At 40.8% G+C, this 12,916-nt stretch overlaps 1 protein-coding gene across 3 annotated transcripts in view; it reads left to right on the top strand.

Moving 5' to 3' along the window:
- The window catches only part of CTNND2 (catenin delta 2), a 784,675-nt gene that overhangs the window by 632,101 nt on the left and 139,658 nt on the right, over positions 1–12,916 (top strand). For all 3 annotated transcript variants that reach the window (XM_081089970.1, XM_081089969.1, XM_081089968.1), the window contains one exon: positions 3,628–3,811. In XM_081089970.1, the coding sequence (XP_080946096.1) occupies positions 3,628–3,811 (184 nt within the window). The remainder of the gene's footprint in view (positions 1–3,627; positions 3,812–12,916) is intronic.

The raw sequence follows: 12,916 nt of genomic DNA, 5'->3' as shown, positions 1-12,916 counted from the left end.
AGGAGAGTGGGAGGATGAGAGGGAAGGGAAGGGACATTAACTACTGTTGCTGCATAACAAATTACCCCAAGTTGTAGCAGCTTAAAACAGCAAACATTAACCGCATACAGGCTGAGTGTCAGGAGTCCAGGAGCAGCAGATTTGGCTGGTTCTTGGTCAGGCCCCTCATGAAGCTGCCATCAGCTGAAGGCTGGTCTGGGCTGGAGGATCCATCCCTCAATGTGGCTGCTGGCTGGAGGCCTCAGTTCTTCTCCACTTGGGCCCATCCATTGTGATGCTTTGGGGTTCTCACACAGGAAACAGGCTGCCCCTCAAGCCATTTGCGACAGCTTAGAGGATGCCATGACCTAATCTATGACCTAATCTCAGAAGTCACTCCCGGTCACCTCCACCATATTCTGTTGGTCAGAGTGAATTACTCATAGGGAGAAGGATTGGGCTCCACCATTTGAAAGGAATGTCGGAAATGTTTGGGCATTTAAACCAACACAGAAGAAAGAGAAAGGAGTGAAGACAAGTTTGAGCAAAACACCTGTTTCTCATGTGTTCACAAAGAATGTCTAAATATGTTCATTTTTGTCCACTAATCGTTCTCTGGCCAATACTAATGGTGTGTGTGTGTGTGTGTGTGTGTGTGTGTGTGTGTGTGTGTGTGTCTGTTTGTTTCCCACCTTTGACTCCTGCCAGACATGTTGCCCATTATCTCAAATGTCCCCTGAGGCTGCTGATTCTACACTCAAGCTTATTTCTGGTGCCTGCATAATCTAATCAAAATTCTAAGTATTGAGGGCCCCCTGCAGCTAGTTTGCTGAACTCCCCCCAAAAGAAAGTCTGCCACATTTCATCCACTTTGCCAAGTCCTCGTCCAAACAGAGGTGGTAAAGCTGTCGGTGATCAGAGATCCACCTGTAGTTCTCATAAGTTCAGGAAGTGCTGTGGGCTGCAGATAGAAACGAAGCTGGAAAGTTTGGAGATTTGGGTCAGGCATTCTGATAAGTTCATTGGGATGTGAAGCACAGATGGAGCCAGCCTGGAAGGTGGAATGAATGTGAACTAGGAAACATCTGTCTATGCATGATTCTGAATTAGGTTACTCTAATTAATGAATTAATGAGAAAGGAAAGGAGAGAAAAGCCCAATAAAGAATTACCTTGGATCCCATCTTCTTTTCCAACTTTTTGCCTATGAGATATTAGGCCTTCACATATTTCTTTTTCTTTTCCCCTCTTCTGACCTCTTTTCTGATGGTTAGGAAATAGTAAAAATTGCTTTATTATCATAAAATCCCTTTACAATCCTTTAAATTTCATGCATGTAAAATTATAAAAGTCTCCCTTTTACTATTTAGTTTTTAGAGGGAGTATGTTTTTTTTAGCACAGCATATCAACCATAATTTAAAACATTTGCAAACCTCAATTTTCATGTATTTATATTTTCAGATCAGGACTTTGGAATGAAAGAAACTTCTGTTTTTTTTCTGTATGCTTGCATTGTATACTTAGAAGAACAGTCGCAAACTCTTTAATGTGATATTTTACAAAGTTATCCTCTAATTCTAGGGTAGATATTACTTTCATTTTAACGTGCTTGTTTAAAAATGAAAAACTAATTACTTAAAAAAAGAACATTTTTGTGAAACTGCAAATGAACAAAGATAATCATTTTGATTACCCAAAATTTCATAAAACATTTCTCAATGGGATGAATAAAGAAACAGGTTCATATAGTATTTAAAACAAAATAAATATATATGATAATATTTCAAATCAGCCCAAATCCAAATATATTTTTAAGCACCTTCTGTGTACCATTGAATATTTTTTGCATACTCAATTTAGGATCTTAGCAATGCAAACATGCAACTCAGAAAGGTAGAGAAAATATTGATGCTAACGCAGAAGTGGGCAAATCTTTCTATCAAGGTAAAAATCTTTCTATCATGGTAAGTTATTTAGGCTTTGTGAGTCCTGCAGTCTCTGTACCTAAAACCCAACTCTTCCCTTATAGGAAAAAAAGCAGCCACAGACAATTTGTAAATGAACAAGCATGACTGTGTTCTAATAAAACTTCATTTACAAAGAACAGGCAGGCAGGAATTGCCCTCAAGCCAGCCCCCTGTACTGAAGGATTGATTTGTACATACAAGGCAACATTTTGTTTCCCTTTCATTTACTTTAATAAAATCCCCAGCACAGGTTACTTTGAGAGGTAGTGGGAAGAGTTTGTCTCTAAAGTCACATGTTTATAGAATTAATTGAAAACTGTTAGCTACGTTAGTTATTAACAATCTAACACTATTGACTTTCAGATTAGTGTTAATATGCTTTGATAGGTCAATATGCGCAATGCAAGAAACTAGCAAAGCAAATTTCAGAAGTAAATGTGGTCTGTTTGTTAGGAGTAGAAAAAAATACAATCGCATGTTTAAAATTATTGAAAACCTTTTAAACAAGTAAGTTCGAAGATGTGTTTCTCAAGACAACTGTGCTGTTTTTCCCCAATATCTGCAATGATGATGTCTATTTATGTTAGTCTTGAGAGAGAATGCAATCTTTTTTATAGTAACATGGAGTAGCACTTTCAGTTTCTTTTCCCTCTATGTATACTGTTTGAACAACAAAAAGAATAATTGTTTTAAAATCATTTTCAAGTGATATTATTATATGTATATTCAGTACTTATGGCCTTTCTAAGATTAATGCCATTTTAAAGTCTCTTTTTAAAATATGTAGAAACCGGAAATATTTCCTCTGTTCTAAAAATGTTTTATTTTGCTCGGCCTGCATTATAACTGTAATACTCTGTCCTTGGAAGACATGGCCTACAGCTCTCTTTGTTGCTATATAAGAAAGAACAATCTGTAGCTCCTCCTTAAGCATTGCTTTCAGGGAAAAGCTGACAAAACTGTCACAAGTGACAGGAAATTTAGATTTCTTGTAAAGCCTTTCGTCATCAGACCTGATGCTGGATTCTCATAAGGTCATGCAATGGTGGTTGGTTCTCCGTGGACACTAAGTGAATCAGACAGACCACACGTGCATACAGAGGTCTTGGAGAAGACTAACATACCCTGGTAGTCTGATTCAGACAACTTTCACTGCTCTTTGGTCTTGGTTAGAATTTGGGTACTTGGGTCCATTGTATTAATAGTGAAATGGAAGCCTGATTGGTATCCTCAAGTCAATCAAATCTCTCAACCTTTTAGCCTCCCTGATGGAACAAAGTTAATCATGTCACAGTTTCTCTACCCACTTGTCAGATAGTCACAGCACTCTTTTTTTTGAAAAATATTTTTTATTGATTTCAGAGAGGAAAGGAGAGGGAGAGAGAGATAGACTCCTGCATGCCCCACACTGGGGATCAAGCTCGCAACCTGGTATGTGCCCTGACCAGGAATTGAACCACGACCTCCTGGTTCATAGGTCAACGCTCAACCACGGAGCCACACTGGCCGGGCCACAGCACTCTTTTAATGGGTTTACATAGATGTTCTAAAATTAAAGGTGCACTCTAGGACACACTACCTTAATCCCTCTGCTCATGCTGTTAACCTGATTAAGGAAAACCGTTTTGAGATGAGAGAAAACAGTGACCATCCAAAAGCTCTGTTTGTGTCTATCTTGCAGGAGTCCTTTGGAATCTCTCGTCTTGTGATGCTCTCAAAATGCCAATCATCCAGGACACCCTGGCAGTGTTGACCAATGCCGTGATCATCCCCCACTCGGGCTGGGAAAATTCACCCCTTCAGGACGACCGGAAAATACAGCTGCATTCCTCACAGGTGCTGCGAAATGCCACAGGATGCCTAAGGTGAGTCCCCTGTCACTGCCGCCTCCTGCTGCCATCATACGTGTTCCCGCTTCCTGTAACTTTAACTGCTGTTTTACTCAAGATCAGAGTGTCTGAAAGGATGACTGCTGACATGGCCATTGAGTACGAGAAGTTAGTGAAAACATTTCTAGTGAGGTGCTGATGAGGTGTAGGCATCTCCCGCTGTCCTGTACCTATACCAGTATTCAACTTATTTATCATGTTTTATGAGGTCTTGGTCAAAAAAACAAAACATTTTCATTTCAACCAAAATAGTTCATTTTCTCTAATGGAAAATAGTACTTTCCAGTAATTTCCCATGTTATGGCATATCATGCACATAGGATAACCAGGCAGGTCAGCTGGTGGTTGGGGGCGAGTCCATGACCTATATACATAGGGATCTAGTTAATTGTTGCCAGTAGCTTTTTTTAAAATTTTCTTTGTGATTGCAAGAACCTATAATTCTTACAATAGCTATCTTATAAGGCCTATTGTATGAATAGTTTCAATAATAAAAGTAGTAAATGTGTTGTAATTTTCTCCCAATGCATTTTTATAAAAATCATTTCCCAGAAATCTCTTGAGGTATCTTTGAATCATCCTTATGTTTTGCTTAATTTTTGCTCTTAGTAAAGAATGTAATAATCAAGTTCTTCCAAACTCTACAAACTGTGCTCCCAAGGATGTTGCATTGTGCACCAGAGTTGGAATTCTCTACTGGATAAGATTTATGATGGGGCAGGGCAAAACATAACTTAAAATATCTACTCAAATAATCTATATTTCAAAAGTAAAACGTGCAGGATTGCTTTTGTTGGGCTGGCGCAAAGCTGCCATTTCTCCTACAGTTGACTGGTTTCTAGGTGCAAAAACCCGTCTCTGTTGAGAAGGAACAAAATCACCTTGGTGACATTAATAATAATTACCTCATGAATATTTATAGCAGTGCTCTCGGCCTCCAGTGTTGAAGAGGGGCGTGTGTGCTTGTGTGAAATGTGCATGCATAGAGGGAGATAAAGAGAGTCTGCCTCCATAAACATCGACATGCATTCATGGGCAGGAATAGGAAATCCTCCGGCGAGTTTGCTTTCCCTCAAGGTCACAAAATAATGATCTTTGGACACGGTTTCTCTGGATAGGCTCCATCAAAAGCCAAATGTACAGCTCTCCAAACCCCCCTGTTGAGCCATCTATTTTATAACTTCTTAAAGTCTATTATCATCCTGAAACATCCTGTGGCAGCGTAAGAAATGAAACTCTCCCCAAGCTAAAACTGCAGGCACTTTTGACCCTTTATACCTGATTTCAGTTATTTGCAACTATTCAAGTAATCTTTTCCTTCAGAGCATTCCTGACTTGTAGACTGTTGTCATTCCTAACGAAGATCACGGGAGTGCCTCAGAATCAATTGCAGAAGCACAGTCAGCAAAGACCTGGTTAGCGCCATCAAGTAAAATTCTCCCTGAATAATATAGCAACATAATTAAATATTCATGGTGGTTGAGATAAGGATGTAGGACACCGCCAATTTGAGCATACATTCTACATTATTCGATGAAAACTCATATGGTGAGCTAGACCAATGTGGGTTCACAGATCCCTTTCGTAGCTCATCTGGCTGAGCTTAGGGTCTGGGATGTGACTAGAGCAAAGAGGTTAGAATGGGATGCCTGTCCATTCATCTCTGTTCATGCACACAGGTGCTGCTTCTGCTACTGGCCAGGAGTGACCACATCATTGGGAGCAAAAAATGAGGATATCTGATTTAGATAAGAGTTTCCTATAACCACACTGACTTTCCTTAGTGTGGATGCAACCAGAGTTAGGGTTTTCCCACTTTGAGCAACAAGGCCAAACTCATCAGTGTATGGTGAATATTTCACTTCCCCCTGAATTTAATTTCTGCCCTTCTACAGAAAGAAATATAATTTATCTTCTCTTATTTGAATGTGCTTATGAATTATTCCACATTGATAAGCAGGGTGGAAAAAGAGAGGAAGAAAACAGCCCTGGTAAGGGGCTACAATTAATTTATCGAATTAAGTCTCAGTAAATGAAAGGTTTCAATAAATTTCTGCTGTTATTTGCTACCTACTTAGAACCAATGTTGGCAACACACCAAAACAGTCGCAAATGTTTATAGCATGATGGAAGGTTCTAGATTTCAATATGTGAGGTATTTACATTCTTCATTTTTCAAACAAAGCCCAGAATTTATTTAAATTAAAGAAATTTCTTTGTGTGCTGTGCCTGCCTTTCAACAGCCTATTTGTAAGGATTTGCTGAGTCCCTGCTGTGTGCCCAGAGAGGCAGAGGTAAATATGGAAGTCCCAGCCTTTCAGAAACTCAGAATCTACTGCAAGAAAATGGCACCCATACAATAAACCCTAGTGTCATATCTTAGGGTAGTTGGGAAGGAAAGGCTGGGGAGAGGGTGATGAACTTAGCCAGTGTGGTCAAAAAGTCTTCAAGAATCAGGGGATGTTGGGCCAAACAGAGAAAGGACTTCATCAGTCAATGCAGTGGTTGAGCACTGTGCCCGGAAAGAGTGGCAGGCGTGCTCTGACACGGACACGGGGGGATTCCAGGATCTGCAGGTGGTCTATAACCCTAGGGGACTTCAGGAAATGCAGAGTTAGGAACATAGACCTGAGTCTCTGGGAGTAGAAAGCTATGGTGAATCTTGACCAAGAGGACACAATGGTCAGCTGCGCGTGGGAGCGATTGTGCAGGACAGAGTGGGGACCGGTGGGGAGAAGTGGCAGGAAGAGTGGAGCAGTGAGTTTACCAGGATACCCTGTGCACCTGATTGTTAAGATACTTCCTGTGGACAACAGTGAATATCAATATTTTGTTCCGTTCGATTAAATTTATCTGTCACTGATTTGTAGCTTTGTGAACTATTTCCACAGATCCTTACCTTAAATACACCTAACCTACCAAACATCATAGCTCAGCCTCGCCCACCTTAGACATGCTCAAAACACAATAGCTTACCACTGGGCCATTCTCCTGAGTTTCATCTCAAGAGTAATTGCCTCTCTCTTCTTTCTCACCAGAAGCAAAAGACACAGATGGCCATTTTGTAGATGGGATGCAAAAAGCACAAAACGTAACGTCTAAAATGTGCCGGCAGCGCCGTACACTGTAGAGTCTCAGCTGTTTACCCTGGTGATTGCGTGGCTGGAGCCTCGGCCCACGGCTGCAGCCCAGCGTCAGGAGAGAGTTTCTGTACTTCGTATCACTTGCCTGAGAAAAGATCAAAATAAAAACTGTGAAGTACAGTTTCTGTTGAATGCATATAGCTTCTGCACCAACTTTAAGTCCAAATACCGTAAGTTAAACCTTTATAAGTCAGGACTGTCTGTGCGTTGTTTATTCTCAAATTTATTATAAGTTCAGTAGCTCCTCCAGCAACATCCTAATTCTCAATTTAGATGATCAGCCAGAGCAATGGGGGGAGGGGGGTGCCTTTCTTTTTGAAGATAAGACTGTATTTTAAGGCAGATCCTAGATAATAAAGTTAACATTATTGGTCCAATACTTTTTAAGATAAGGCTATATTTTAAGGCACATCCTAGATAATAAAGTGACATTATTTGTCCAGTACTTTTTAAGATAAGACTATATTTTAAGGCATATCCTAGGATAATAAAGTTGACATTATTTGTCCATATCCTTCATTCTTTTATCGATGACTTAAAATGAGTTAACATTTTTGTCTTATAGTTTCTGTAACTTTAGTTTCAAGGATAGGTAAATAAAATATATAAATATTATAATATGTAAAAGAATATATCAAAGATATGTTTACAATAATATGTTAAAGAAAGTAAAACTTTTCCTAACATAGTGTGACTCACAAGGCCAGCAGAAAGAGCTTATGGTAGGTAATTTATCAGATCATTATCAGAAACCATTACTCTTGGTTTTGGTTCCTAGCCAGGTTCAAAATTGTTAATGTACTTTTAGAGTGGGAAGCGGAGGTTCAGATTTGAAGCAATTACCATTCTAAAGAATTTTGAATTTTCAGAAAGAAAGAAATGTTATAAAGGCGAATTTTGCCGCTTTTACATATCCAAAAGTTTATCAGAGTGAAATGTAAGTTAGAAAAAAGGCCAAAGCCTTACTTAATAGCTAAAATCTGGATGCTAACACTGTGTAATCCTCCGACAGTTTGGTACAGTCTTTTACCCAGTTTCTCAAGCCTTCGGTTTGACGATAGATATTGAGCCAACATCAATGGTGGTGCCATACCCCCCAAGCGTGGAGCACATGGCATGCTCATAGGGACACTCTAAAGGGAAGAGCCTCTTGCCTTACCTTCTCTAAAAGGCCTGGTAAACTTTCAGGGGAAGATGTCCTATGTTGACATAGCAAAAATTTAAGCATATGTGAAATATAAAATGAAAAGTTAATGCCCCTAGCCCTTTTTCTTTTAAAATTTATTTTTGGGTAGGAAATGGAGTTTTTCAAAAGCAGATCTATTTGTTCCTGAACTTTCTATCTGTCACTGAGGAAACAGTATAGAAATACAAAAATTTTTTTAATCTCTTCCATTTTGATAAAATGATGGTGGCTATATTGTGGGAAGCCATGTCAGATGGGAGCAGTGGACCTCAGAGCCCGGGGTGATTAGCAGGGGCGGGGCTCATCTCCACAGGCCTCCTTCCACCCACACCCTCCTCCCTGCACCTCACACCTGCACTAATGCTCACCATCTCCCTCATTTCTCTCCCTTTTCTAAATTTTATCTTTTGCTCCAATTCTGCCTGACTAAAGCTTTAGCTGTTAATAAAAACCATTTTAAATCATGCCCTAATAGAAATGTGCTAGACCTGAGAAAGTTGTAGGATGTGGTAAGCATGAAGTTGTCCTGATAGTCTTCTTCCTCATTGCTGTGACTGAGGGTCCCCCAGGGAAACTGCTTCCCTGTGGCCTGAGCCAGGCCATTCAGCCCTGAAAATAGATTCAGTCTTGTACTCATGATTGTTTCATTGCACAATGTGTAACCGAATTCTTAATCTGTGGACAGAATAGTAATCACCTTCAACCAAAAACATGTGTTAACAACCGTGGCCTGGATGCTGCCTAGGCAAGGTTAGTCTGGCTCAGCCTGTGGACAAGCTTATCTTGGCTGAGGTCACTGTAGGGGTTGAATACATGTTCTCCCAAATTTTATATTCACCAGAAAACTCAGAATGTGACCTTATTTGGAAGTAAGGCCTTTGCTGGTATAATTATTAAAGTGAAGATGAGGTCTTACTGGATTAAGGTGACCCTAAATCCAGTGAAGTGCCCTTACAAGAAGAGGACATGCACACAGAGACTCACAGAGGAGGTAATGTGAGGACACAGGCAGAAATGGGAGTGATGGAGCCACAGATGAGGATGTCCAAGGATTGCTGGAAGCTCCTAGGAAAAGGGTAAGAGGGTTATTCCCTAGAGCAGGGGTCCTCAAACTACGGCCCGCAGGCCACATGCAAATATAAATATCGTATTTGTTCCCATTTTGTTTTTTTACTCAAAATAAGATATGTGCAGTGTGCATAAGAATTTGTTCATAGGTTTTTTTTTAAACTATAGTCCAGCTCTCCAACGGTCTGAGGGACAGTGAACTGGCCCCCTGTTTAAAAAGTTTGAGGACCCCTGCCCTAGAGCCTTCACAGGGAGTGTGGCCCTGCTGACCTTGATTTTGGACACCTGACCTCCAGATTAAGAAAGAAAAAACTGCTGTTGCTTTTAGCCACCTAGTTTGTTTTATTTTGTTCTGGCAGCCCTAGTCCCCCTACTACAGTCTTGGTGAACCTATGACACACGTGTCAGAGGTGACACGCGAACTCATTTTTTTGGTTGACTTTTCCTTGTTAAATGGCATTTAAATATATAAAATAAATATCAAAAATATAAATATTTGTTCTACTATGGTTGCAAATATCAAAAAATTTCTATATGTGACACGGCACCAGAGTTAAGTTAGGGTTTTTCAAAATGCTGACACGCCGAGCTCTTAAGGTTCGCCATCACTGCCCTTCTAAGTAACCCAGAGGGGCCTGTAAAGCCAGGGAGCCACTGGAGAACATAGCACAGGGAGAAAAATGGGATAAATAACTCTAAGAAGTTGCCTGTCCTCAAACAGTGGCCACACACTGGAATGGACCCAAATAGGGAGTGGTCTTTCTCCATGCACAAGAGCGTTCCCCTCCATGGCTCAGGTGTAAAGCAAAACATCACCTATAACGGTATTGAGCTGTGCAGCCAGATGTGGCCGCCCTAGCGAGAGAAGGTTCAAATCCAATTCCTTCACTGGTGGCCGGGAAACAACCTTTCCTCGTGTGGATCCGATGTGCGTGTTCTGCCCCTGTGGGTGAGCCTCCCTTCCCCTCCTGCCTTTGAACTAGCTTCTGAAAGTAGCATGGATTTGTTCGATACACCCGAGGGCTAAAAGTCATTGTAGGTGCTCATGCAGGGCACGTGACATGATGTCAGTATCATTTAAGAAAGCTGGCTCCAGCCACTGGATGCTTTCTCAATTTAATGTGAAGCATGACCATGCTTCCCAATTACAGTATCACAAATCAATATCGTAAAGATCCCTGTCTCGGCCATTATCATCACTTCTGAGAGAACTGTAGGTGAAGCCCTGGCTGAGCACCCTTTTCACGTTTTAACCTGGCAGCTCAGGAAGACAACCCCGCTCTCTGGGACTGTAGAGGCGGCTTCCCTTTAGTCATGCATGCTTAGGACTTATCTCCAGCTGAAGGATTTGCATAAGGCTGGCTTTGCTAACTTCCACAGCTCATTTCCTGCTGCTGTTGAGTCATTTATTTATTTTTATTATTCTGTTCCCACTTCGGCATCTTGTCCTGAAGGACAACAATATACAACCCTAATTTTTCCCATCGATCTCTGTGTACATGAGAATGTTATTAAGCCTGTCAGAGGAGCTGCGCTGTGCCTTTGCTTATGAATATAATTAAACTCACACCCTCAATTAGTCATTTTTACCCATATAATGGATGAGTGCTTGGTCCCATGGAACCACCAATTCCGGAGTGACCTTGAGAAACACTGTCACAAAGTAATACTAGTGATCATCGCACTCTGGCTGGAAAGCCCCGAGGACATGTATTTTATGGGACTCAACCACAGGTAAGAAGAATTATTATTGCTTTTCTATTATGTTCAGTTGGTTGCCAATATTATTCATCTAAGAAGGATGTTTTTAAAAATATTTTTTAAGTCTTGTATAATGAGCTCTGGATGTGTGCCAGCTGAATTGAACACTCTTATCCAGGTCCTTCAAAAGGGAAGGACCTGGTGTGTGTGGATGCTCTGAACAGAGGAGACCCCCTCACCCACTCACACCCGTTTTCCCACACTTGGCCCTAAAGCAGAAGATGCTCCTTGCCTGTGCAGCTCTCCACTTCTGGTCAGTTGTGTCTATTATGGATGCAGAGTGAATGTTTGGGGTTCAGGAGGCCTGACTCAGCAATGAGCATCCTCTTCTAAGGGAGGGAACAGAGGTTGGGAGGGCAAAAGGAGTAGGAGGTCTTAGGACCCCACCAGAGAGGATGGATGGGCTTCCCCCTCAGCAGCTCCACTGTTGATGAGGGCGCTGACCTCCCAAGATGCACTGCTCTAGCTTACTTCCTCCCAATCAGAGGAGATGGTGGTTGATATGAATTCATTTGGTAGGGCTGTCATTACAAAGCACCACAGATGGGGTGACTTAAACAACAGAAATTGATCGCCTCTCAGTTTTGGTGGTTAGATGTCTGAGATCAAGATGTCAGCAGGGCTGGTTCTCAGAGGTCTCTCTCATTGGCTTGTGGACAGCCACCTTCTCGCTGTGTCCTCACATGGTCTTTCCTCTGTGCATCTCTGTCTTAATCTCATCTTCTTATAAGGCCCACGCTAAAGACCTCATTTATCTTAATTACCACTTTAAAGACACTATCTCCTAAAACAGTCACATTCCACATTCTGCAGTACTGGCTTTTAGGAACTCAACATATGAATTTGGGGTCGGCGGGGGGGGCGGGGGGGTGGGGGGACAATTTAGACTATAACAATACTGTAATAGTTGGCTTTCACTGTTTGTTTTCGCTTTGGGAAATAATTTTTAGTAAATTAAAACATTCTTGCAAGGTCATGTTGACCAGTATGAAGCATATTTTGATTCATTCTATTATAGAAACCAAAGTATACTTATTCTCTAATTTTAACTATCGTTAATTTTCAGTCTCTATTTTCAAGTAGAAGTAATACTTTCCTTACCTCCAAGAAAAGGTAGTCACCCATGGAACTTTAAGAAATTCTCTACATAACAGCATAAAAATTAAGACCAACTACTAAGTTTGTTCTTGAATTGAGGTTTACATAGTTAACTATTTTAAAGTCTTGTAGTTTGATGAAATTGTTAATGATTTAACAATAAAGGAAGGCTTTTAGAAAATCTCTATACATATTCCTCTTAAAATCTAAATATTGAATATATTTGAAATGACCTTTCATCTGGAATTAGGAGATCTATATTTGACCCCCAAATTTTATATATCTTGTGGGAAACTAGGCCACATGACCTTGGCCTCAAGTTCCAGGGCTGTGGAGGAGAGGTTTGGCCTAGATGTCCCTGATTAGATGTAAGAGAAAATGTAAAGCATGGTTAGGGCATTTGCTAGCTGACCCCAAATGTTCTCTTACTTGATCCCTAATTGAGGACACCCAAAGTGGGGCATCACCCTTCTTGTATGGCTTGACCTTTGACCATACCTGGTCATAAATTGGACCTTGAAGCTGCAATACTATTAGGAGGAAATTAGCCTTTGGTTTAGCATTATTATAATGCTATGCTTCTTTAATATGCATGCTGTTTAATGCAGTTATCTCAATAATCCAGTAAGGTAGGAATTTCTATTCCATTTTAGAGATCACGAAGTGATGCTCATCAGGGTAAAGTAGCTTGCCTCAAGTCATAGAGCAAGTAAGAGAAGGAAGGGTGACGTAAATGCATGGTTGTGTGATGCCACAGCCGGGCTCCACCCACTTCACCACATTCCATTAGGCAGAGGCAAGAAGCAGCCCAAGAACATGTGTGCT

Source organism: Myotis nattereri, assembly GCF_964212035.1.
Source record: "Myotis nattereri genome assembly, chromosome: 4".
NCBI classification, from domain to species: domain Eukaryota; kingdom Metazoa; phylum Chordata; class Mammalia; order Chiroptera; family Vespertilionidae; genus Myotis; species Myotis nattereri.
Note: the sequence above shows the minus strand (reverse complement) of the source record. Positions and strands in the feature narration are given on the sequence as shown.